The sequence below is a fragment of the Cuculus canorus genome, chromosome 4, assembly GCF_017976375.1.
Source record: "Cuculus canorus isolate bCucCan1 chromosome 4, bCucCan1.pri, whole genome shotgun sequence".
NCBI lineage: Eukaryota > Metazoa > Chordata > Aves > Cuculiformes > Cuculidae > Cuculus > Cuculus canorus.
The window spans coordinates 78,570,437-78,593,600 of record NC_071404.1 but is presented as its reverse complement, the minus strand read 5'-3'; the positions used below and the strand labels follow the sequence as shown (position 1 = coordinate 78,593,600).

The 23,164-nt window shown below is 48.2% G+C and overlaps 1 protein-coding gene and 2 long non-coding RNA genes across 3 annotated transcripts; 1 reads left to right on the top strand and 2 right to left on the bottom strand.

Moving 5' to 3' along the window:
* Window positions 1–1,788: 1,788 nt before the first annotated feature.
* LOC128852158 (uncharacterized) lies at window positions 1,789–10,597 on the bottom strand. Its single transcript, XR_008449828.1, has 4 exons — window positions 10,429–10,597; window positions 8,126–8,209; window positions 2,928–3,003; window positions 1,789–2,619 (listed from the first exon to the last, which is right to left on the bottom strand). It is a non-coding gene; the product is annotated as an uncharacterized LOC128852158 (long non-coding RNA).
* On the top strand, window positions 4,138–22,903 carry NPFFR2 (neuropeptide FF receptor 2). The gene is made up of 4 exons (XM_054066264.1): window positions 4,138–5,160; window positions 19,485–19,824; window positions 20,699–20,798; window positions 21,319–22,903. The coding sequence occupies exons 2-4, from the start codon at window positions 19,509–19,511 to the stop codon at window positions 22,157–22,159; spliced, it is 1,257 nt and encodes a 418-aa protein (XP_053922239.1). The 5' UTR covers window positions 4,138–5,160; window positions 19,485–19,508; the 3' UTR covers window positions 22,160–22,903.
* On the bottom strand, window positions 14,188–17,478 carry LOC128852159 (uncharacterized). Its single transcript, XR_008449829.1, has 3 exons — window positions 17,300–17,478; window positions 15,383–15,588; window positions 14,188–14,350 (listed from the first exon to the last, which is right to left on the bottom strand). It is a non-coding gene; the product is annotated as an uncharacterized LOC128852159 (long non-coding RNA).
* Window positions 22,904–23,164: the final 261 nt, after the last annotated feature.

Here is a 23,164-nt window from a genome sequence, read left to right as displayed (position 1 = left end):
GTCAGCCACACCACGAGGCCCCCCAGGACTCCCCCTAGCCCCAAGATTGCCCCCAGAACCCCCTCAAATCCCCTAGGACCCCCCCAACACCCCCCAAAACCCCACCAGGACCCTCTCAACCCTCCTCCATCCCCACCAGGATCCCCTCAGACCCACCACGACCCACTTCCCTGCCAGTCAGAGACTGCTCCTTGCTTGCTGGAACACCCTCCCCACCAGCCAGAGACCCCCCATGCCCACCACGACCCCCTCAGACACCCCCTCCCCCGCCTAGGGTCCCCTAAAGCCCCCCCCCCCCAGGGTCCCCTCTATCCCCCCATCCCCTCCACGTCCTCCACCCCCTCCGCTCCTCCACCTACTGCGCCGATTCCGGGCGCACGCGCTCCCCCTGGCGGCCGCGGGCAGAACTGCAGGAGGGGGCCCTCTTGTACCCTCGGCACGGCGGCCAATGGCGGAGGGGGAACAGCGCCCCCCACCGCCCCCCACCGCCTCCCAGTGCCCCCCCACTGCCCCCCAGCGCCTCCCAGCGCCCCCAAAGAGCCCTGAGTGTGGGGGCAAAGGGGCCGAGGGCTCTGCACCCCGCCAGCCCAAAACGTGCCAGCATCCCGCAGAACTCACCTGCCACAGCATCCCAAAGAAATGCTGTTCGGGTTTGGAAAGCCATTGGGGTGCAAAGGAGTGAGGGCAGAGGGACAGCTCAACCACTGGTAGTGATGCTCAAACGAGGAGTCCCAGGAAAGCTGGCTGTAGAGACATTGCGGTTGGCACGCAGGGTGAAATCCCCCGCTCAGCTTCAAAATAGGGCTACCTGAATAGCCTTAGGAAAAACAGGACATCTGATAAAGACATCTGATAAAGACTAGTTAACCTCCCTGTTGGTTATCTGCCCTCCCGGAAAAGGAAAAGACAAAGCTACCTCTATCAAGGGACCGCTGCCTGCTGGAGGGACAACCTCTGCGCCTGTTGCAAAGATAGATCGCTTCCAGGTGCCCATTTTCAATGCCCGTGGCGTACCGAAGCAGAGCAGGCAGCAGCAAAGCTGGAGGCAGAAAACCGTATGTGACGCTTTGAAACACTTGGGAGTAGAGCTCAGAGGAGACCCGAGCTTCCAGTTGTCTCCAGAGCAAGGTGTCAGGGCAAAGCAGCCTTTACTGGGCAGCAGGAGCGCGGACACACCAGTCCAAGCCCACAAGGTCCCAGCGCAGTCACCTACACCGCGCTGCCCGCCGCTGTGACAGGGGCAGAGGAGCCAGAGAGCGTTTGAAGAGAAAACAGGGGCTGTACCACGGGGAGGTCATTCCAGCACTGCCCGGAGGCCCGGGAAGCCCGGGAAGCCCGGCTGCTGTTGGTTCTGATGACAACTGAGTAACTCTCACCCTCAAGCAGCAGCAGAATGAAGTACGGAGCCATCGGTTTTGTACTGGCTGAGGGAGAAGGCGCGCGTTCCTGGGAGATGGGTGCATCCGTCCTGGAAAGAAGAGAAATCTGATAAGAGAAACAACCTACAGAAGAGGGGTCAGTCTGCCACAAGTGACGTTAAGCACAGAAACGAACCCGAAAGACAGGTTTGCAGTTGCAGCAAGCTTCAGCTTTCTCTGTGCTCACTCCCTCTGAAGCCACAGTAAGTCAGTCAAGCATCTTCCACAGTGAAAAATTAAGGCAGGAGTGAATCCTTGCCCAGAACCGATTCCAGCTGCACTTCCCTCCACACCAGCCCTCCCTCCTCGGGATGAAGCCCGGCTGTTTTTTGAAGATGTGACATTTCGAAGCACCCAGGACTTGCCTGCACCTCTGCTGCGGTCTCCCTGCCCTGAAATGTCCAGCATCGTGTCACAGCCGGGGATTAATTACATGCTGAAGATCTCGAGCATCTCAGATCCCGCTCCTCTGCTGTTCGGCAGCTGCACCGCATCCCACGCCCTAAATGTGCGTTCGCCAGCACTGCTGAGCCCACCTGAGCTCCCGGACTCTGTTTCCAGTGTGAGAAACGCTCATGAGTCAACTGGGTAAACTGAGGCACGCATCTTGTGAAGCAGCATTAGTTATTTATTAAGGAGCGCCTCCTTCTAACAACAAGAAAAGTGCTCAGCATTTGTCAAAACCCCCGCAATCTTTATACCGTTCGTCTCAAAGCAAGACCACCCTCTCCCAAAGTTTACAACCTATCCCAAAGCTGTTGTGAGGCTCATTTTTACATATTAAATTTCTTACCCACTCCGTTGTTGTTAAGCCCTTACATTCTTAACCTTCCGTCGTGTCCTGTACCATGAGGATACCAGATAATAATTCTTATCAATTTTTTTTCTACAAACATCCATTTCTTAGAGACAATCAGCGTAGACAATCATATTTTGCAAGAGTGTTATAAGTTCAGTTCAGCAAGGGCCTCCATCTTAATGCTAAATGCTTCCGTTCTGTAAAAACACAAGGAGCCGAACTCTCACGCTAGCAGTAATGCTTCCCTCTGGAAATATCCGCTCTCCCGAGGCACCGGCAGAGTCACCCCAGGCCCGTTTTCCTGCGCAGCCCATCTGACTCAGAATAAATCTCCAGTTACAGCTGCTGTTGCCAGCGACAGAGAACTGCTGTAGCCAAAAAGGTTTGCTTTTAAATTCACACCTAATAAAACCAGAGAAAGGGAGTTTATGCCACACTGGGAGGAGGAAAGGCATGTAGCGTAGGAGCCGGCCATTCTGGTTTTTGAAATCATAGAATCATAGAATGGTTTGTGTTGGAAGGGACATTAAAGATTATCCAGTCCCACCCCCTGCCACGGGCAGGGACACCGAAAGTATCCGGGCGTCCTTTTTGCACGTGTTTTTCCCACGATAAAGCTTTCTAATTGCTCATGGCCAGCTTATAGGCAATAGATGCCCTGTCAAGCCTTTCTCCTCTCTAAACCTGTTGGGTTTGTTTCTGGTCTTTACCTCTGAGACTGAAGAAGGCTGAAAAATGAGGCAGCACTTCTGGTTCCGCTCCTCCCGGTGTAATGCTCTCGCTTACCTGCAAAACGTGAGAAACTGAAAAAGGTCCTTGTTTTCCCTAACAGCAACTATAAACGTTGGCATTCTTCTTATATTAAAACCTAGAGAAACGGCAGCTGCTGAGAAGAAAGCTCATCCTATTCCAGCCGCGCATAAAACACAAGCCAGCCCCCCGTAAAACCCATCTATTTGTGACATTCTTCCCCCACAAACCCAAATGCTGCAGCTCCTGAGAAGCAAATTGCCTCCGCCCCAGCTGAATCCAGGGCAGCAAGCCAGCACACACCCCACACACGCTTCTCACCACAGAGGAGACGCTGCTCCTGCGTCACCTAAAGCGTGCTGACAGCTCACGTGTCCCGTTCCTTGCTGGCCAGCAAGGACTGGAGGTGTCAGAGCTGCTGGGCTTCAGCCGCCAGTGGAGGCACTCGGAGCATCCCACCAGGTGCCCATCACCCTGACGGCCTCAGCTGGGCCCCCACCACCCACCCACCCTTCCTCATTGGCCCCAGCTCTGCATTTAAGCCCAGGTTGGGGAACCTTTTTCTTGCCTCAATAGCAGCGGTGCTGTAATGGTTCCTTTTTGGGGTTGGTTTTGCTGTTTTATTGTTGTTTCTGTTTGGGTGATGTTATTACACTACTGTTGTTTCAGCTCTGTGTGTGGGGGGGGCATTGTTTTCTTAGGTTTAAGCTTGTTTGTTCCCCAATTTTGTTATAACGTGTCTGTATTATTGGAGTTAGTGGTAATGTGTGGGTTAATAGGCTGTTTTCCTTCTCCTGGCTGATGAAGTCACGGCCAGAGCATATTCAGTTTTAAAGTGTGCCTGTTGCTCTCTGCGTCCCTGGTTAGAGCTACAAATACCTTCCCCTCACCACAAGAAGGATGTTGAGGGTCTGGAGCACATCCAGAGAAGAGCAACGAAGCTGCTGAGGGGCTGGAGAAGGTCTGACGAGGAGCGGCTGAGAGAGCTGGGGTTGTTTAGCCTGGAGAAGAGGAGGCTGAGGGGAGACACTATTGCTCTCTACAACTGCCTGAAAGGAGGTTGTGGAGAGGAGGGAGCTGGGCTCTTCTCCCAAGTGACAGGGGACAGGACAAGGGGGGATGGCCTCAAGCTCTGCCAGGGGAGGGTCAGGCTGGACAAGAGGAGAAAAATTTTTTCACGGAAAAGGTCATTGAGCACTGGCAGAGGCTGCCCAGGGAGGAGGGAGTCCCCTTCCCTGGAGCTGTTTAAGGGATGGGTGGATGAGGTGCTGAGGGGTATGGTTTAGGGATTGTTAGGAACGGTTGGACTCGATGATCCAGTGGGTCCCTTCCAACCTGGTGATTCTATGATTTTATGAAATGTTGAGGCTGCTCACAGCGTTGTGATAGAACTTCTGGCCTCAACCGTGGTTTTTTTCTTGCTGATTTGAGTCTAGCCCAGATGTAAAGGGGTAACTTTTTGCAGACTAGCCCTGTGGGGACAGCACTCTGAAAGCCAGGGGAGTCTTGAAAGCCCCCTGCCCACAGCAAAGGCACCTCTTCCAGTTCAAGTCAGAGCCCTGGAACTTGTCCCTCTGGATGCAGACAGGTAAGCTGGGTCTGGAGTGTTCCTTGGCCTTCATGATCTTCCTTTCCTCTACCCTTTGAACTTACAAGGAGGAAGAAAGCTCCTAGTGACTGTGGTGGGATGAGTACCAACTTTTCTAGCTCTGGGTGCAAGTTAAAGTTGTAGAGATAAAAGGAGGTGCGGAGAAGGCTGTCATCCTAGGAACAAGAGCCAAATAGTTATTTTTACCCTGCTGAAGCTTTAAAAGCTACCACGGTCCTCTCTGCGGAGAGGCTTGAAGTAACTGTTAGAGCTGAGAGTTGCTTGCTGTGCCAGGGAGCACTCAGCGTGCTGAGGATGGCTCTGGGCTGCTGCTCGCCCAGTGTAGTGGTTGCAGCGGTTGGCTCCTGACCCTGCTTGGTAAGGCTCCAAAAGGAACAAACCTAGTCTGGTGTGCGAGGACAGCAGGTGACCCTCCAGCCCTAGGGCTTGGCAGCCTGGCTTGGGGCTGTTCTCTCCAGTCCCTCCCTCCTTCCTCCTCTCTTCCTCCTCCTGGCATCAGGCAGGAGCTGGCAGGTTCCATTCCCTCTCTGCAGTCTCCCTCCTCGCTGCGCTGACCGAGCGGCTGCTGGGGAGCTCTGGCACCAGTAAGTGGGGGCATCCCGCGGGGGGGCCGCTTTCCACTTGGGGTGGGCAATCCCTGCGCGGCGCGGTGGCTGGGAGCTGAGCTCCAGCTGCAGGTGCTTGGTTAGCAACAGGTTTGTGTGTGTGCCTGAGGCAGACGCTGCTCGGAGGTGTGTACGGGGGTGCCCCAATATTCCCGGGAACACATCGCTGCCTGCCTGGGGCTCCTGGTGACGCCAGGCATCTCATCCCACTGCTGGAACCAGCTCCAGGCAGGGCTGCACCGCTGCCCAGCTCCTGCCTGGGGGGAACCGGGGTGGCAGCAAGAGCCTCTGACAGCGGTGGCGTTGTGGCTGGGGGGGACACAGCAGCTGGACGGCCAGCGAGGACCGCTGCGTGGGATGGGAGGGAAGCGCCGGTGTTGCTGCAGCTGGAAGTGGCAACCTGACTGCGCTGGCTGCCTAACCCCTCTGTGCAGCACCAGGGGTTTATCTCTTCCCACTGGGGGAGAGCCTTGCTGTGGAATAAGGGGTGAGCAGAGCGGTTTGTGTATCTTTGTGTTTCCCTGATGGACTACAAATGGTTTAAAAAGGCTGAAATGATGTTGTGAGGGACAGAGGTCAAATCCTGCCAGTTAGGAGTTGCTCTGCTGAGCCTGGCGAACTTGCACACCAGGCGTCAGAGTTAGGTTAGTTCTGCTGCTGGTGGAAGTGCCAAAAGCTTTATACGGGATTTACAGCAAGTTTTATAGTGTCTGTGCCTCTGGTAGCCCACACTAGGTTTGTTGGTGTTAGCAGTGTAGCTGTGCTCAGACCAACCCCAGGTGTGCAGGGCTGTATGTAAGAATTCAACCTCAACTTAAATGTTATTTTGAAGGGGATCAGTGTGAAAACTCTCAATAGAAACAAACTTGGGATGGTTTACATCAAGTACAACCCCTTTTAGCCCAGTGAAGTACTCATTCAAGCAGAAGGGCTTGCCAACAGGTGACTGTATTTTTCCCTTGGTGACCAAGAGGAGTTTTAAGTGCTCTTATCTCACTCTTATATCAATAGTGGAATGCCTCCAGTAGGAGAGAAGTATTTGGAGCTTGAAGTGCCTTTGTTATTCCACTTGATCTACAAAACACTAGGATGTTGTTCTTCAAATTGGAACCATGCTTCGGGGGCTGTAGAGTATAAAATGCTGCAGGATAAAGTGCTGTAGGATCAGTTTCAAGTGTTTTTGCTGGAGGAAGTCTAATTAAACCAATTCTCTGTGAGAGAAAAGCCTTTCTCGAGGCTGCACCTGTAGGGTGGCACCTCAAACCAAAGGAAGGGACCTGTGCTGCTCCTTTTATCAAGAGGAAGATCTTGGCAAGGAAAGTGCCTCTCTGGTTCTCGCTGCCTGAAGCAGAGCAGCATTTCCATTAGTTTACCACATGCCTATTGCACATCATAGCTTGTGTTGGGTCACTGCTCATCTCGTTTCTAGTCAGCGTCTTGGTGAAACTTGCTTTTCCCCACAGAGCTGTAATGTTTTGAAGCACAAGAGTTGATTTTACGTAGCACAATTTGGTCAGGTACCTAAGAGTGCAGACCTCAGATTGCAGGGAACAGCCTGCCCATCCTGATGTGATGGGATTGTGTTGCGGTTGTTCAATTTATCTTTGTCTGGACTTGCCCAACTTTTTCTGAATCCATTGAGGCTGCTGGCACAGTCTTGAACAGTAGTGTTGGAGGCTGAGGCACTCGTGGCCTTTAGAAGAGGGCTGGGAGAGACAAGTGGGTAGCGAACTGCTGGGGGTGGTGTGGCCGCTGCGGCTCTAGGAGCTCAGAGCTCCCTGGAGGAGGAACAAGGAGATGGGGAGAAGATGAATATAAGGCTATGAGTCAATTGAGCTGGAGCAACTGCTTCCACAGCATTGACCTGTGATGTGACCTCATCAAGCTGGATCACTGGGTGGCTTCCACATCAATTGTGGTGGGCACAGAAACTGACCTGGAACTTGCAGTTCCTCATTCAGGTGAGGGTGTCTGTGTGGTACAGCTGTTCCTCCTGAAGAAGCAGAATGGGAATGCTTGTACAGGCAATTTCTTCTTAAAGGAATGAAGTATCTGCAAGTTAAACTGTGAGTAACCATGATTTGAACAGGGCCATTTGAAATGGGATGTGTGCTTGGAACCCCTGACCCCTGTAAGATCCCAAACTCCTGCCAGCTGAAGGCAGGGCTTAATGTGTCTGGTCTGAGAAATGAATTACCATGTGCAAGTTTGGGTCTGGCAGGACTTGATGCAGTGTTCAATGCACTAATACCTTTAAACCAGGAGAGGTGATTATTTTAGTCTTTGAATTGTCATTACAGAACACGTTTCCCCTGGAATTAAAATGTAAGGGTACTATTTAAGTTTCAGCCTGAGCTTTCCTTATAGCGTTGTGTATCTCGAATCTGATCTTCCAGCTTTGACCTAGAAAATGGAAAATATTAAGAGTACTGCACTGGCAGAAAAGCAGTTTTCTCTGAAGGAAATTGTTAACTCTCTTTATGAGAGAAGAGTTACTACACAGTTGGGTAGTAACTATCATGAAAACTGAACCCGAACATCCTGAGGCTGGAAGCTTCATTAAGTTGCTGCTAGTCAACAGAAGACTCTGGTTAATTCAGTTAGAGGGTGTTGGTTTTGCTGTTGCCTTCCAGTGGATAAACCTAAGTGGTTGGAGCAAATTGCTGGTAGCGCTATTAGGATGTGGGTGGTACAGTTCATGAAATAACCTGTGAAGTTGCCATGATGGGGAGCTCAGAGAGCAGGTGCAGAACAGAATAAGCCTTTCCAGGGCCAGAACATGCACATCTGTGTTTAATTTGCAAGATGTGCATGCAGCGGTAGCTTCCAGTAGCTGTTTTCACTCAGGTCTTAAGAGTCTTAACTTAATGAAATGGTGCTTAATGCTCATGGGTTACAAAAAGGATTATCAGGGAAGAGGAGATGACAAAGCAGGACAACTTACTGTACCACTGAAGCCACGGGGCTCTTCCAAGTCACTAGTGCCGCATGCCAGTCTCCCCTTCATCCCTGAAAGGATGTGGTGTGCCTGGACAAAAAAAAGTGAGAAAAGGGGGCACAGGTGGCTCTAGGGGAGAGAACTCTGTTTGGACAGAAAAACACCTCAAATACGACAGCCTCAACCTGACAGGTTAGAGAGAACCTCTCAGTACGACAAGGAGCAGGTGAAATGTGCCCTCCGAGGTGGCTATCAATGTTTACCAGGTGAGGCTTAAGTCTGAGTGGCAATTGCTCAGTGCACAACTCAACTGCCTCAGCAAATATGAGTTGCTGAGGCAGTAAATTGGAGATCAGGAGTACTAAATGGGTTCAAATGATGCAAGCAAGTCACAGAACTAACTTAGGGATTGATGGGTGAGGGGGTATTTCAAGTGACTGTACTGATTTTATGTTGCCGTGCCTGGCCAGTGAAGCAAATGGTTAGCGAAGAGGAAGCTACAGGGAGAGTTTACTGTGCTTCCCTCTTCTATAGCCATTCTACAAGCTATTGGCTCTCTGAGGTCATACTGTGCAGGTTAAATCCTTGCTACAGCCTTAAAAACAGGTTTTTCTTCTGCTTAGTCTATACAGTTATGAAAGGTGTTGCCTCTGGAGAAATCTGACTTTGGTTATGGCCAAGTGTTAAGGATTCATCTTGGAGTTGCCACATGTGTAGTCCATCTCATCTGCCCTCTGACAAGGCAGGGTCTTCTGCTTAGCTTCCAGTGAAGCACAATGGGATATTCCCCTAGGTGAGAACTTAGGTGAGGAGGTAAAAAGGCTATTTAACTGTAATCAACTCTACAATAGTGATGCCTGGTGTAGAATTGTTAGGCTGGAAAAGAACTTTGAGATCATCAACTCCAACAGTACCCATCCAATGCTAAACCATATCCCAAAGCACCTCACCTACCTGTCTTTTAAACCCCCCCAGGGGTGGGGACTCCACCACCTCCCTGGGCAGCCTCTGCCAGTGCCTGAGAGACCTTGCAGTGAAGAATTTTTTCCCACTGTCCAGTCTAAACCTCCCCTGATGCAGCTTGGGGCCGTTCTCTCTCATCCTATCAATCACTGGAGAGAAGAGACCAACACCCACCTTTCTGCAGCCTCCTTCTAGGTAAAATGCAAACCATATAAAGCTAAAAGTAATTATTACTAAATATGCAGCTGGCTGGGTTTGAGCTCATATCTAGTCCTATAGAGGGGATAAAAGGATGTTATTTTAGGCTACAGCCCCCCAAAACCATATCTATTCCAGTGGTAGCTTAAGCACCTTTATTTCTATGTTTTCACAGCAAATGCCTGCAAGTAGGGTGTTGTTAGCTTTGTAACTCTGGGACTGCTACTGTGATTTCTGCCAAAACTAGGTAGTTATTGGGTAGGTTCTTATAGGTTTGGTATTTATACTCCCTTTTACCCCCTGTTTTCATTTGTAAATGAAGTACTTTTTCTTCTCTTGTATGAAAGCCAATTAGAGCCTTAAGGTGAGTCTTGTATTGTAGTGGATCTTCCAGCTAAGAAAGGAATACGTTCCAGGTCATGGGCTCTGTTTGCTTTCATAACCATCTCGCACTGGGCAATACAGCTTCTATGCTAAATTAGATTTAAATCAGCACTTCAGGGCTCTTGCACATTTTTCAAGATAAGCATAGATATAATCTAGTGCAAAGGACCCTTGTGAGGTGGCGCTTGCGTTGGTATTGCTCTGGTTCAGGCGGCTGGCATCTCGCCTTCTCCTAGGAGAACGGGGGCTGGGAAAGACAGGAGAGATTGTTCATTCCGCTTCAATAATTCTAAGCAGAAATCAATTTTCTAGTAAAATGGAATGAAAGTACCATCCGCCTCCCCTATATTTTATGTTTAAAAGGCATGCAGGAGGTGATGTCATAAATACATGCGAGTCCTATTGTCCAAGCTTTCCATTTCAGAAGAAAAGCTGTCCTTTTAGGCTTGAAATTTTAGTTTTGCTGGCTGGGCTGAGGATAGCACGTGAGAAAGCTGTCACAAGCATAATGTTTCTTGAGTTTTGTTCTCAATTTAGGCTTGCTTAGAGTTATTTTATGTTATTTACTGCTGGGTTTGTACTCAGTTTGCCATAATGAGAGGAACTTCCTAACGGCTGGAGTGCTTACTGCTGAAGGGCCCCTGGAGGGATGGCTGGGATAATCTCTACCCCATGTGCACATCCCATTACTATTCCAGCAGTGTGAATCCTGTCCACCTTTGCCCCCACAGCAGCACCTGTGTGACAGTAGCTTCTGTACCTACCTTAAAAGATGATCTCTGGACTTGGACACAAACCCATGTGAATCAGGGCTTCAACTCAGACTTCTTTAGCGTTGCTGTTGGAATAGAAGCCCTGTTGCAGTTGTCTGATCCGAGGGGCGCTTTTAGTTGGAGTGAGTCGTTCTGGATTGCAGTCATAATTCCCAACCACTGCCAGTCAATTCCCAACCACTTCCCAACCACTGGGACTCCTGTAAGTCAATTCCCAACCACTTCCCAACCACTGGGACTCCTGTAAGGCCGTGCTGGCTCTTCAGCCACTTGGAGCTGTTGGCAGCAGTGGAAGGGTAAGCAGGTTAACCTGCTTAATTGGTTACTTAGGACACTCTCTCCCCACATCATAGGACGGCCCTTTCTCTAGGGACACCTCAGTCCTTCAAGAGGAAGCCCTTAATGGCTTACTGCAGGGGACAAGACAGAGGAGATTTGTTTGCCACTGCTCCTGGCAGTTTGCAGCCCTGCAGCAGATTAAAAACTAAAGTGTCTGAGTTTATGTACAGACTAAAACATTTCTGTCAGCATTCCAAAGCTGAGTTCTAGGCACTCACTCTGCAGAGACGATGGCATGCTCTGTGTCCCTCCAGGTACACAGAAACTGTCACTGCTGTCACCTACCTTAAAACTCAGCTGAGTGGCTCCTAAAGTGCTTGTTTTGTTTGCCAATTATTCCGCACTGGGATGGTCTGATGGTTCTCCTACCTAAACTATGACTACACTTGCGTCCTCCCTTGACCCACTCTCCAGATTACTCCATTAAGATTTAACACTCCAAGCGATGATGTCAGCTCTGACGGCTCTAACAAGCAGAGATTGATGCGCAGAGCCTTAACCTGCACTTAAAGTCAGGTGGTTCAGCTTTGTGCCAACCATCCGGCCAATATTGAGGGACGCGACACGGAACAGTAAAAATCAGCCGCTGAGCTGGGAAGTGGCAATTTAGGAGACTCATCTCCCATTTAGTGAGGAGTTTAGTGCTGCACAAAGCCTGGAGTTGATCGTTTAAATGTTCCTGTAGCTTAATCCGAAACACTTAGCAGTAAGTGCCTGCTGGAGTATCTCTCCAGTGGAAAAGCTCAGACCAGTTCAGCTGATGTTCAGTGGGGTCCCTGGCCGCTTTCCCGTGATGGAGGGGAAGCTGCTGCTTGCAGAGTGGATCTCAGGAGTACTTAATTAAAGTAATTCAACTCTACTGAAAGCCTCTCAACTAGAGGCTTGTTTCCCCTTCTGAATGTAAGTAATGTGCTAATAAAAACAGACAAATAGGTGGTATTTAGTAAAAATGGACAGAAACAATCTATGTGGTGGTAGCAGGGAGCGCTAAGGCTGTTTTGCTTCCACATCTGGCTTACAGGAGCGGTGGAGGTGGCTGATGAGCCAACATTAGTTAAGTAGAAGAGAGATCTGACAGCACTGCTTGCCTACTCTTAAAACGCTGCTAATGCTGCTGTGCGCGGTAGCTCCGCGCGTGCTGGTGAACGGAGGGAATGCCGCTGCTCTCAATACATTAGCTTTTTTCCTACAGTGCTTTCATTAAAGTCTTGCTTCTCAGCCACGAGGACCAGCTTAATTTAAGGAGAGTCTTACACTTTCAGCAGAACAGCAATGTCTGCAGAGCAAAGGGACAGTGGAGCGAGTGCGCTCGGCTTCCAGCACAGTCCTGGCTTCTACAACGTTTGTCTGGATTGTAGCAAGCCCAATACTCCTCGTGCTGGACTACGTGGTGGGGTGAACGCTCTAAAAGGGCAGCGCTCTAAGTGTTAATGTCTTTGAAAGCATCCCAAGCACCAAGGCAACTGACTTAAAAAAGGATATTTCTGGGAGTTATTTTGTTTTCAGTACAATACTACATCAATAGGACACGAGCACTACCTGGGGATATGTTCTAATACCTGAACTTGGCCTTGGCAGGAAAGACAAGAGCTTTCAGTTAGGTATTGTGCGCTTCTGAACAGCTGCTCTCTGTGGGTGCCAGCTTCCTCACTTGGCAGCTATTAATTTGAGGTGTGAGCGTGTCTCTCCATCAGGACCAGGCTGAACCTTGTACGGAGTGTGGTGCATCACTTCCTTGCAGTCCACTGAACAGAGCACCTGCCTGATGAACACTTTTGTCCCGTGCTGCTGTAATCAGCGGTGATACCAGCCTGGCTTCTCCCCCTGCTGCTGGCAGATGAGATAAAGCTAAAAGGACTCCTTCAATCCCAGATGCAAAGAGCCCAGTAATAGATGCACAGCTCTGAGACGTGAGTGGTCTTAGGGGAGTTCTTGGGAAGATGACAAAAAGCCATTTCCAAGAATAAGGGAGCTGAAATCTGCTGGGCTCCTTAATAAAGCAGCTGGGTAAGTGTGCCTGTCTGTGGAAATTGTACTGTAACCTTATTTCAGGGAACAGTTGAATGAGATTTTACTTAAAAATTGAAACAGCCTGTGGCATATCACATAGGAAAACTTCAAAATGGGAAGCTGAAGGGTGACTAACCATTTTGGGGGACGGGGGGAGTAAAGGAGTATAGATAGAGGCAGTAGGAAAGCAGCTTAAGCTCTAATCCTCTGATAATTGGTGAATTCTGCTTTGTTTTGCTACCAAAAGTTTAGGTAACGTTCGTTTTGGTGCATAACGAAGAGCCGATATTAAAAGCACTGTCATTTTTGTCTGTTGATGCTATAGATCTGTGCTCTTGTGCAGCTTCAGGACAGATAAAAAGGCAAAACAAGTAACGGACAAACTTCCAGTCCACATTCAACAATAAGCCAAATGGGACACTTCGATCTTGAATGCTTCTGTGTGAATCAGTAGGAGTCATGAATATGCTTGAAAGGAAGTGATTCACACGTTGGTGTCTAAGGTGAAATAATAGCAAACAGCACAAAATACTCAGCTACAGCAAAGTTTTACTGAAGTAAATTTTCAGCTTTACTCTTCCTTACTTAGTGTGACAATAGAGTGAATGTTTGATGTGAAAACTCTGACACTTGAATGTCAGAAGAATGAAGTGGGATGGAAAAAGCAATATATTCCAGACAAATGTGACATGCTTGCTGTGAATGCCTTACCTGCTGTCAGCATCTCTTGATTTGCGTTTGAGATTGTGCTTTTTGGCAAAATATTATGTACTCCTAGCTGAAGTGGGTGAGTAATCTGCAACTCAGTCTTGTGTTTATTAGAGCAGTTCTACTGACTGCCCTCTTAATTATCATTAGACAGGGGAGGAGAGGTTAAGATCTTTGGAACAAGTACTCTGACAAAATATTTGCCTTGGCTCCCCCTCATTCTCCCCAGATAAAAGACTGTTAGGAGAGGATGAACAGGTTAAATCCCTTCATCAAGTCCCGTGTGCAACTGCCAGATGAGTCTGTCTCCCTGAAATTGTTCACTTAAAAATGAGAAATTGACTTCCATGAAGATGAACAAGTCTTCAGGGGGAGCCAATGTCAGTAAGAACAGATTTTTTTTTTCTTATTGCACTTGTTATTTTTACTGCAGCTTTTCTTTTTCTGAGCTAAAAGCCTGCCCCTTCCCTGTGCTGGATTTGGAGGCAAGGCGTGCCTAGGTGTGTCATCAAATTGTGATGGGTGGCAAGGTAAATAAAATATTCCCTTGAAGATTAAGTTCTACTACCTTAGCTCCTAAACATCCTCGGAGTTTGTACTTTGAAATTCAAGTCTTGTATTACACAGGCCACCATTTCTGCTTCTATGGCAAACAGATGCTAAGTGCAAAGTGAGGTTAAAACATACCTTAAAAGTATTTCAAAGGAGTTAAGGATGATCCAGTGAGTTTGTGGGAAAACAGCTGTTGCGCCTGTGGCCTTTCTCTTGGCAAAGATGGGTGGCTCCATGCAGTGAGTTTCTGTACTTCTGCCTGTCCCGCACCTGAGCCTCAGGTGTTGGGCTGTTGCGGAAGCCCCTGGGAGAGGAAGCAAAGATGAGCTCTGCTTATATGGAACTGCAGACACGTGTCCTTCACCTGTAACATTGTGAAATGTATGACACTGTGATGAAGTGTTTCTGACACTCACAGCAAAATGGGAGACCAGATTGCCACACTTCACCTTTGTAGATCAAATGACCCCTTAACTTACTCCCTTTCCTCATAGGTCACACTTCTGAGCCCTCCCATCTTTCCTGTGACTTCCTATAGACTTGATTCAAAACAGTGTTCAATTGACTTGCCTGGAACTAAGTGCAAGAAACAAGTCCTGAACAGCATGGAAGTATTTCTGTCAGTTATTGTCCTGCTCGTGTGCCACTAGGGCCTCTGGCATTTGTGTACCTTGCTCTGCCTTTTGTTTTACATTCAGTGCGGAACCTCAGATCCTCACCCACAGGACTGCCATACGGGCAGCCGTTCCCCTGTTTGCTCCTGCCTCGCTGCACGTCACTGTGCAGTGTGTCCCTCTTGAATTGCGTTCTCATTTTAAGCTGGTCTCCATAGGAAATGGTCTTTTGCAGACAAATTGCCTGGCTGGCAATCGGATCTCTTTCCCTACTACTCCTTCCTCCGAAAACATGACTTTTCATTAAGGCAGGGGTCAGAGGTGACCAATTCCATTCTCTTACTGCTTTGCACACCCTTCTTAATTCTTAGAAATAGCTGCTAACAGCACTTTACCACGTTGGAAGTGTTTACAATTGATCTTTTTAGGTTTTTTTAGGCAAGAGCAATTTGTTCTTCCCTGTCAATAGCTTGATCTGACTCACTGAGCCATGGGATAATCCACACATTGGTCTCATCCTTATTTCTGATATACCTAGAGAGTGAGGTCCTGCTTTTTGCCATCCTTCAGTGGGTGCCTTTTGCAGGCAGGGTTTTTTAACTCTTCAGCAGAACAGAGATGCTCTCACTTTCCAAGTTTTCCAGGCCACTTCAGTAATTTGTCCCATTTCTGAGTACGGGGCTTAGAACAAGACAAAGACACGTTTTGTAGCACTTGCTTACCACATTGTTTTCTTTTTCTGTGACAATATGCTTCTGTGCTTCAGGTCTCTGAAGGTCCCTTAGCTTTGTCTCAGCTCCTAAAGCCTCAGATGATTCCATAATGAGATTTCACACTCTCAGAAATCAAGACAACAGAAACAGATGGTTGTTCCCAAAGGTGAAGCAGCACTAGCTGGCTCCAGAGGTATTTCTTCCATGCAGCTCATCTGAAAACAAATACATTCACTCCATAACTGCCTTAAACTGATATTGTAGAAATAGAAAATTAATTGTCCATGAGATAGCCCTCATTATGCTATGAGACTTTATGCTGTGGATTTGGATATGGGGGCTGTGGCTGAGATTTCAGCAGAGAGTGCAGAGCCATTAAAATGGCAGCATGTAGGACTCTGGACAGTTTTTCACTAGTTGAGGCTTTACTGCCTTGCAGAGCTTCCTCTGGTATATTAAATGAAGCAGGGAGGCCATGCCCTTATCAAATTAACACATGGAAGAAAACTACTTTTATTTATCATAATGTAAAATTGGGAAATAAGGTTTTACAGAAGAAAAATAGCATTAATTTACAGTAATTGAAATATATATATGTATTTGTGTTTGGACCCATCTGCAGAGAAGCACTGGAGGAAACCAAACCAAAAGAGTTAAAAATGTGTGTTTATTTTGGTTAAAGGATGAGGAGGGGCAGAGATCCTGCCTTCTTCCAAACCCATAGGATTGGGTATATTGCTACTCCTTCCCAAATGGTCTGGGAGATGGACCATGAGCACAAGCTCTGGATACAGAGCAGAGCTCCTCCTTGCCCGTATGGCTGCATTTCCTGTCTGAAATGCAGGACTGGTCTCGGGCAGCCCCATCCGTGTCACGTCACTGGCACTGTCTGCTCCCGTTCATGCTATTTCCCCTCCCCTTTGTTATATCAAGCTCCCCACTCGTTTCCACCACCTGTCTTCAGGAATAGAAGGCTGGACTCAAGAGCCCTTGCATTTCTAACTTGATTAATGGCCGTGGTTGGCCACCTCAGAAGCGCCTTAGAGCTACAGAGCAAATGCTGGCATCTTAGATTCCGCGTTACGTATTTGGGCCTCATCCAGCACAGCCGCACCAAGCTGGGCACCCCTCTGCCTTTCCCAAAGATGGAAGCTCCTGGGATATCGGTGCTCTGCCTCTCCCAGGGCAGAGAGAGCTTGGCATCCTGCCCTTTGCCGCCCTGAGAAGCTGGCTGGGGGAACATGAGGGAAGGCAGCAATAATAACTCCATTTCTTGTCACGGGGCCAAAAGGCTACACGAGAGATGCTGAGCTTTAAACAGGGTTTTAGAGACGCATCATCTCGTGGGGTTTATAAAGCGCAGCTCCAGATCTGTTATTAAAGGAACAGTGGAAATTCCTACTGTCAAATATCTACATTTGAATTCTGCCAACACTCTTCTTCTCAGTGTGTTTGTATGCAAAATGCATCAGTGCCTGCTTTTGTGAGTGAATACCAAAACAGGCATTAAAACAGTTTCCGCAGTGGCTGACTCTGACCTCTGTCTGGTTAAAGCAATTGGAAGGTCACACGTTTGAACAAAAATAGTTCCAACAATTTAAAATACCTTCTGAATAAAAGCAGTAAAGATAAATAAAGTCTTTCTCCATAAGGAGAAAGAGAATAAACAGCTATTACACAGGTAACTTGTCATCAATGCTTTGTTAAAACGTAGCAGCAGCATTTTGCAAGAGATTTCTTGTCTACCTATCTCAATGCACACACGTTTTAATGAATATGTCAAAATACAGACCCGTAACAAACACAGCATTGCTGCTGACGTCTACAAAGGCAGGAGACACCAGAACACGACAGTTTTTTCACCGTCTGCTTGTTCCAAACCACAGACAAATTAGAGTAAGTATTTTTTTTAACTACGCTTCCTACCTGGAAGTAGAGCTCAGAAGGCTTTGATGCTATTGAATTTCATTGACAAGCGCAGCAGCAGGGATGTGCTGGGAGGCAGTCGATAGATTAGGGAACAAACGTCAGAGAGAGAAGGGAAATTAGTAATTCTTTTAAGTAAAACCCAGAAAGAAGAATGAAGAAGCAACCCGTTCCCCTTAGCGCTGTTACCTAATGCTTATTTTCTGCTCCTGGGGAGAGGGCTGCCCTCTGCTGAGCGACCGTAGTACATCACCTTCCATCGTGGCTCCACAGACGGGAAAACCAGCACATGGCTCATCGGGGATCTAAAAAAAGGTCTGCTCCACAGTTCCTGCCATAAAGAGACAGATGTAGGTAGCACTTGCCTTCCCTCACATACAAACTGATCAGGGCTGGTCTACTTGTGCCTTAATTTAAATGTCCTAAAGGCACCTGCACTCAAAGATGGATTTGGTGCCTTTTCCCACCAATTATTCTTGCTGCTCTCGTACGTTAGGAACGCCTCCACCCCCCAGCCTCTTTAGGCAGCTGTACACGTACGCCCGCTAAAGAAATAGAACCCCAAGGCCCCTTTTAAGCAAGTGTTAATCCAGAAGCCATCTTGCTGGCAGTGTTGGCAGACAGCAATCCGATCATTTCCCTTACTCCTTTTACACCCAAATATCAAAGTCTCCATCTGGCAGCCAGATAAAATAAATGCGGAAAATACATTGGAATGTTGCTTGAAGGGTAAACTATCGGGGATCAGCTGCAAATGTCAAGATGCTTGTAGTGATGGGACGAGGGGCAGTAGGTATAAACTGGAGAGGGGCAGATTTAGGCGGGACATAAGGAGGAATTTCTTCACTATGAGGGCGGGGAGGCCCTGGCCCACGTTGCCCAGGGGAGTTGTGCCTGCCCCATCCCTGGAGGGGTTCAAGGCCAGGTTGGATGGGGCTTGGAGTCCCTGATCCGGTGGGAGGTGTCCCTGCCCATGGCAGGGGGTGGAACTGGGTGGCCTTTGAAGTTTCTTCCAATTCAAGCCATTCTACGATTCTATTCTTTGCCAATGTTGGCCTATTAGGGCAGCTGCTATCATTTCCGTGTGACTTGTAAAATAATCACATTAAAAGAATGTCACAGTTAAGATTTGATTTTGGTTGTGCCCTATAAATCAGTTCAACTTGGAAGCCAGTGTGTTTGGGGCAATCAAATTCCTTACCCACCTTAAAAAGAATTCTTTCAGCTCCATCAAGTGGTCTGATAAAGAGTCTTGTGCTCCTGATCTTCAAACCATGACAGCAGCGAAAGCGTCGTTTCTGCAACACAGAGCACACAGGTATTTGCCGATCGAAATGCTCCAGTATGGAGAAAGTTCAGTAAGCCAACAGTAATGTAACAAATATGAAATGGGAGAATTTACTTGGCAGCATGAAAAGTATTGCTGAAATTTTATAGCAGGAAAGATGAAGCACGGAGGGATTCCAAATTTCCCAAGATCACACAGGAATTCAGTAGCAGAGCTAGGGAATTAATACAGCTGCCTTGTACTCCAGCAGGCATTGAACACACTGGGGTCTTTCCTATTTGCAGACTCTTCTGATCTATGTAACTTGTAAGCAGGGAAATAAAATCAACTGTGGCCTAATACCGATTGTACAGAACAATATTTCATTTTCATTGAGATGGGATCAGAATTGGATACATAGAGGCAGCAGCTTTGTGTCTCTTGAGAGAGCTTTAATTCAATCACTGCTCTTCATGGCTCCGAAATCTCCCTGTTTCTTAAGCGCCGGATTGCTCAAGCTGCTGAATAAACAGATTTCTCAACAACTCTGATTATTTTCCTTTCTCCAAATAAGCTTCTCAAGTTGTTGTCTTGTTTACTTGACACGACACAATGGGTCGGTTCACATCCTACCTGCCTCTCCTCTCCTTTAAAAAGGGAAAGGCTTCATCTATGGGGCCTGCAGAAGGAAGAACACCTTCAGCAGTCTTACTGGTGGCTTTTGTACATCATACTAAGGGTACTTGTCGCCGTTCCTGTCTGGTGAGGCTCAGAACACGGCCTGTCAAAGCAAGCCATGAGGGCTGAGTATGCACAAGCTTCACCTGTGTTTCAGCACATGGTTTATTGAAACCAGTCACACCGCCTCAGGGCCATTTCAAGCGTACTAAAAGGACCTTTTAAAAAATATATTTCCAGGCAGATTACAACAGGAGCAATAAAATGGACTCAAACTCTTCATTCGATTGGGCTCAGGCGCTGAATTACAATTGGACGTACAAGTACCTCTACTTAGAGAGCAACGTGTCCTACGTAGACTTCTACCTTCATCAGCCTTCGGTGGCAGCTGTCTTCATCGCCTCCTACCTCCTCATCTTCCTGCTCTGCATGGTTGGCAACGGAGTGGTTTGCTTCACCATCCTGAAGAGTAAAAATATGCATACGGTCACAAACCTTTTCATCCTGAACCTGGCAGTCAGCGATTTACTGGTGGGAATCTTCTGCATGCCCACCACCCTCCTGGACAACATCATTGCAGGTAGGTTGGCTCCCACCACGTGGCAGAAAGAGCTGGAGGGGGACTCGCCTGCATTTTTGGGTTCGGGACCCCTGAGACCCGGGGGTGTGTGACAGCAAAACACACAAATTGCTCCTGGAGTAAAGAAACCAACTTCTCTGAGAAAGCTTAGAGCAAATCTGGAGACCTCCTTTTGCATGCTGGGCAAAATCTCTCACGCACGTCACGCTGCACCAGTTAGAAACGTTTAGGTGCCCTTGCAGCCCTCTCTGCTCAGCAGACAGGGAAGCTGGAAGTGCCATGGCTTTAAAGCTACTCAGGGGAGTATTGCTACCTGCAGGCGCTATTCAACACGTGCCGTGACAAAAGGCAGCAGCTTAAAGGTCACCTTAACCCAAGACATCGTTAGCCCTACCTGCACACTGCCGCTCCTGCACAGGCTCCATAAGCATTTCAGGTCATTGGAAGTCAGAGGCGAGGAAGACAAGCCTCTAACCCACCTTCTCACAGGGGTTGTGTTGGCCCATTTCCACATCCCCCGACTTTTAAGAAGGGATTCTCCCTGTTTGAGGATGTATTTTAGGAAGACTCAGTGGATGCTGTGAGCCCGATGCAGAGAACAATCAACCATAGCGTTCAGGTCCCTTTCTTATCTTGAGATCCCATTTTAACGGGGTGTTAAACCACAAACCTTTGCCTTGCTGGTTTTTGGGACACCAGAAACTCACCCGGTGTGTTTGGTGAAGCGTTTCCACAGCCTCTGCCTCCCCAGTGCCCACTCTGGCCTGACAGAGCAAACAGAATCCATTAGTTCGAGGGCAGAAATTTCCTCTGCGTGTATAAGCGCAGTGCTGCGGTGAGACAGCAGCAATTTCAATTGCCTCTTTCCTTCCAGGATGGCCATTTGGAAGCCTGGTTTGCAAAATGAGCGGGACGGTCCAAGGAATTTCTGTGTCTGCCTCTGTCTTCACCCTGGTCGCGATTGCTGTGGACAGGTAAGATGACAAGAGACTCTAAAGCATCACCTTTATCTCCCTCCAGCCACCTGCCCGTGCTAAGGCCAATTCGTTAATAACACCGTGACGGATTTTGCTCCGAGGGCTATTAAGCAAAACCAAACGTGGCCGGGGCTGGAGCAGCCACAGCGATTTGCTCCTGCACTGGTATCTCTTAAAGCTGGCTGACACCTGGCTGCTTAGAACAGGTTTGTTCCTCAGCTATTAAGCCAGATAGCGGAGGCGTGGGCGTCTGTTTCGGTTAAATCAAGCAGCAGAGCAGGCTGGTATGGAGACAGATCAAATTAGGGAAATTTCAGCAACAAATGTGACTTTTTTAAGATTTCTTTTACCAACACAGCTCTTACATGGAGTAACAAAATGCAACTCCACTGGTTTATGCAGGATGAGATGAATCCACCCGTACTTTTTAAAAGCCACACCATTAAAACAGTGGATGTGTGCTTGCCTGTTTGAGTAGGCACTCCTTAAAAGCATTCTCCGCGTGTCTTTGTTGCAGGTTCCGATGCATCGTTTATCCATTCAAGCAGAAGCTGACCGTTCCAACTGCAGTTGTCATTATAGCGGTCATCTGGATCCTGGCCGTCGCAATCATGTGTCCATCAGCAGTCATGCTGCGGGTACAAGAAGAGAAGCATTTCAGGGTGATCCTCGGCTACGGCAACGAAACCCGCCCCATATACTGGTGCCGGGAAGACTGGCCTGACCCGGGAATGAGAAAGATCTACACAACAGTTCTGTTTGCCAACATCTATCTGGCTCCCCTCTCACTCATCGTTATCATGTACGCCAGGATAAGCATTGCTCTCTTCAACACAGCGGTGCCCGCAGTGGGAAAACACAGCCAGGAGCAGCGGCACAGCGTGTCTAAGAAGAAACAAAGAGTCATCAAAATGCTCATTATCGTGGCTTTGCTTTTCACCCTCTCCTGGCTTCCGTTGTGGACTCTGATGATGCTTTCAGACTACGCCAACCTTTCAGATGCGCAGCTGCAGATCATCAACATTTACATCTACCCCTTTGCTCACTGGTTGGCCTTCTTCAACAGCAGCATCAACCCCATTATCTACGGTTTCTTTAATGAAAACTTCCGACGAGGCTTTCAGGCTGCCTTTAAGCTTCAGCTCTGCTCCCAGAAGATGGTGCAGAGGGAGGTCTGTTCTCGGCGTGGCCAAAGCAATGCCATTTTGCTAGCTGCCAACTACCAGACGGCCCAGGAGCAAGCTTGCCAAAACACTACGGAGGGGAGGAAGGCAGTGAAGAAAGGAAACTGGGTGAATAACCAGCAGGACCTGATAGTGGAGGATCTAGAAGAGCCCTGCAACCACGGGATTAAGTGAAACAAGCTATGAGCTATCGGAATGATTTATGCCTAGCAGAGTTTATCCATTGTGTGGTGAAATTCATGGTCTGTAAGACCTTTGTGACCAAAGCATCAAGATGTTTGTGTTTTGAGGGATATGTGCAACTTGCATGGTATCTGAATGTGTGATACAAGTAGAAAACCAAATCCAGCCCGCCGTGCTAGCAGCTTAAACCAGGGGCACCTTCCCTGCAGCCAGTGACCCGCTGCCCTTGAACCGGGCTGGAGCAGAGACTTGATTAAAATGAGACGACCTTCCATTCACCGTGAAGTAAGAGAAGAAGAGAACTGCGATTATTGATTTAGACACAATTACTCTTGGTACGCACTGATGAAGAGGAGAACATTCATTCGTCTCCGTGAATTTCCCGGAGTGGCTGAAGCAGGATTGCTTGAACAGCATTTGCTGTAATGTTTCAGCCTGCAAGGCTCGTTGTTGCCAATACCTACAATTTTCTTCTAATGTCAGACAATGAAAACATCCCTGCTGTTCGTAGCATCCTGCTGGACTGCAGAGCTGGATAAAGGAGGGAATCAGAGCCTTGCCAGAGCTCTGGGCATATGCCCCGTCTCCGGGGTTTGGCCATCACAGCCCAGAGCGCTTCCAAGCCACTGCAGCTGAGGGTATCCCTGGTGGGGCGTTAAGAAATCATTTCATCTGTAGACCAAAACACCTTCTAATGTGATTTATAAAGAAGTCCTCCTCTAAAAGCAAGATTAATTGAATAATCTTGATCTAATGCGAACTCCTCTTTGTTCAGCACTGGGTCCTGGGTGCTGCTTTTGTAAAGCCTGTACCTGAAATTTGTCTATCTGTTTTTCTGTAACTCGCGTCAACTCAAATATTGGAGATTCAGTCTGAATTTTGGAACTGGACTCACGGGTTCCTGGGTCTTCAAGTGGTTGTACTTGTATTGCTTCTGCCTGGACACTTTGAATGCCCACCGGTTCCTGCCCAAATAACAAAAAGTAAGTACTTCCA

What these genes read in the sequence shown, in the direction of transcription:
- NPFFR2 (XM_054066264.1), top strand. Translation starts at nt 19,509, where the DNA reads ATGGACTCAAACTCTTCATTCGATTGGGCTCAGGCGCTGAATTACAAT. An exon ending in CCTGGACAACATCATTGCAG is followed by an intron (nt 19,825 to 20,698) that starts GTAGGTTGGCTC and finishes CTTTCCTTCCAG; the next exon opens with GATGGCCATTTGGAAGCCTG. An exon ending in GTCGCGATTGCTGTGGACAG is followed by an intron (nt 20,799 to 21,318) that starts GTAAGATGACAA and finishes TCTTTGTTGCAG; the next exon opens with GTTCCGATGCATCGTTTATC.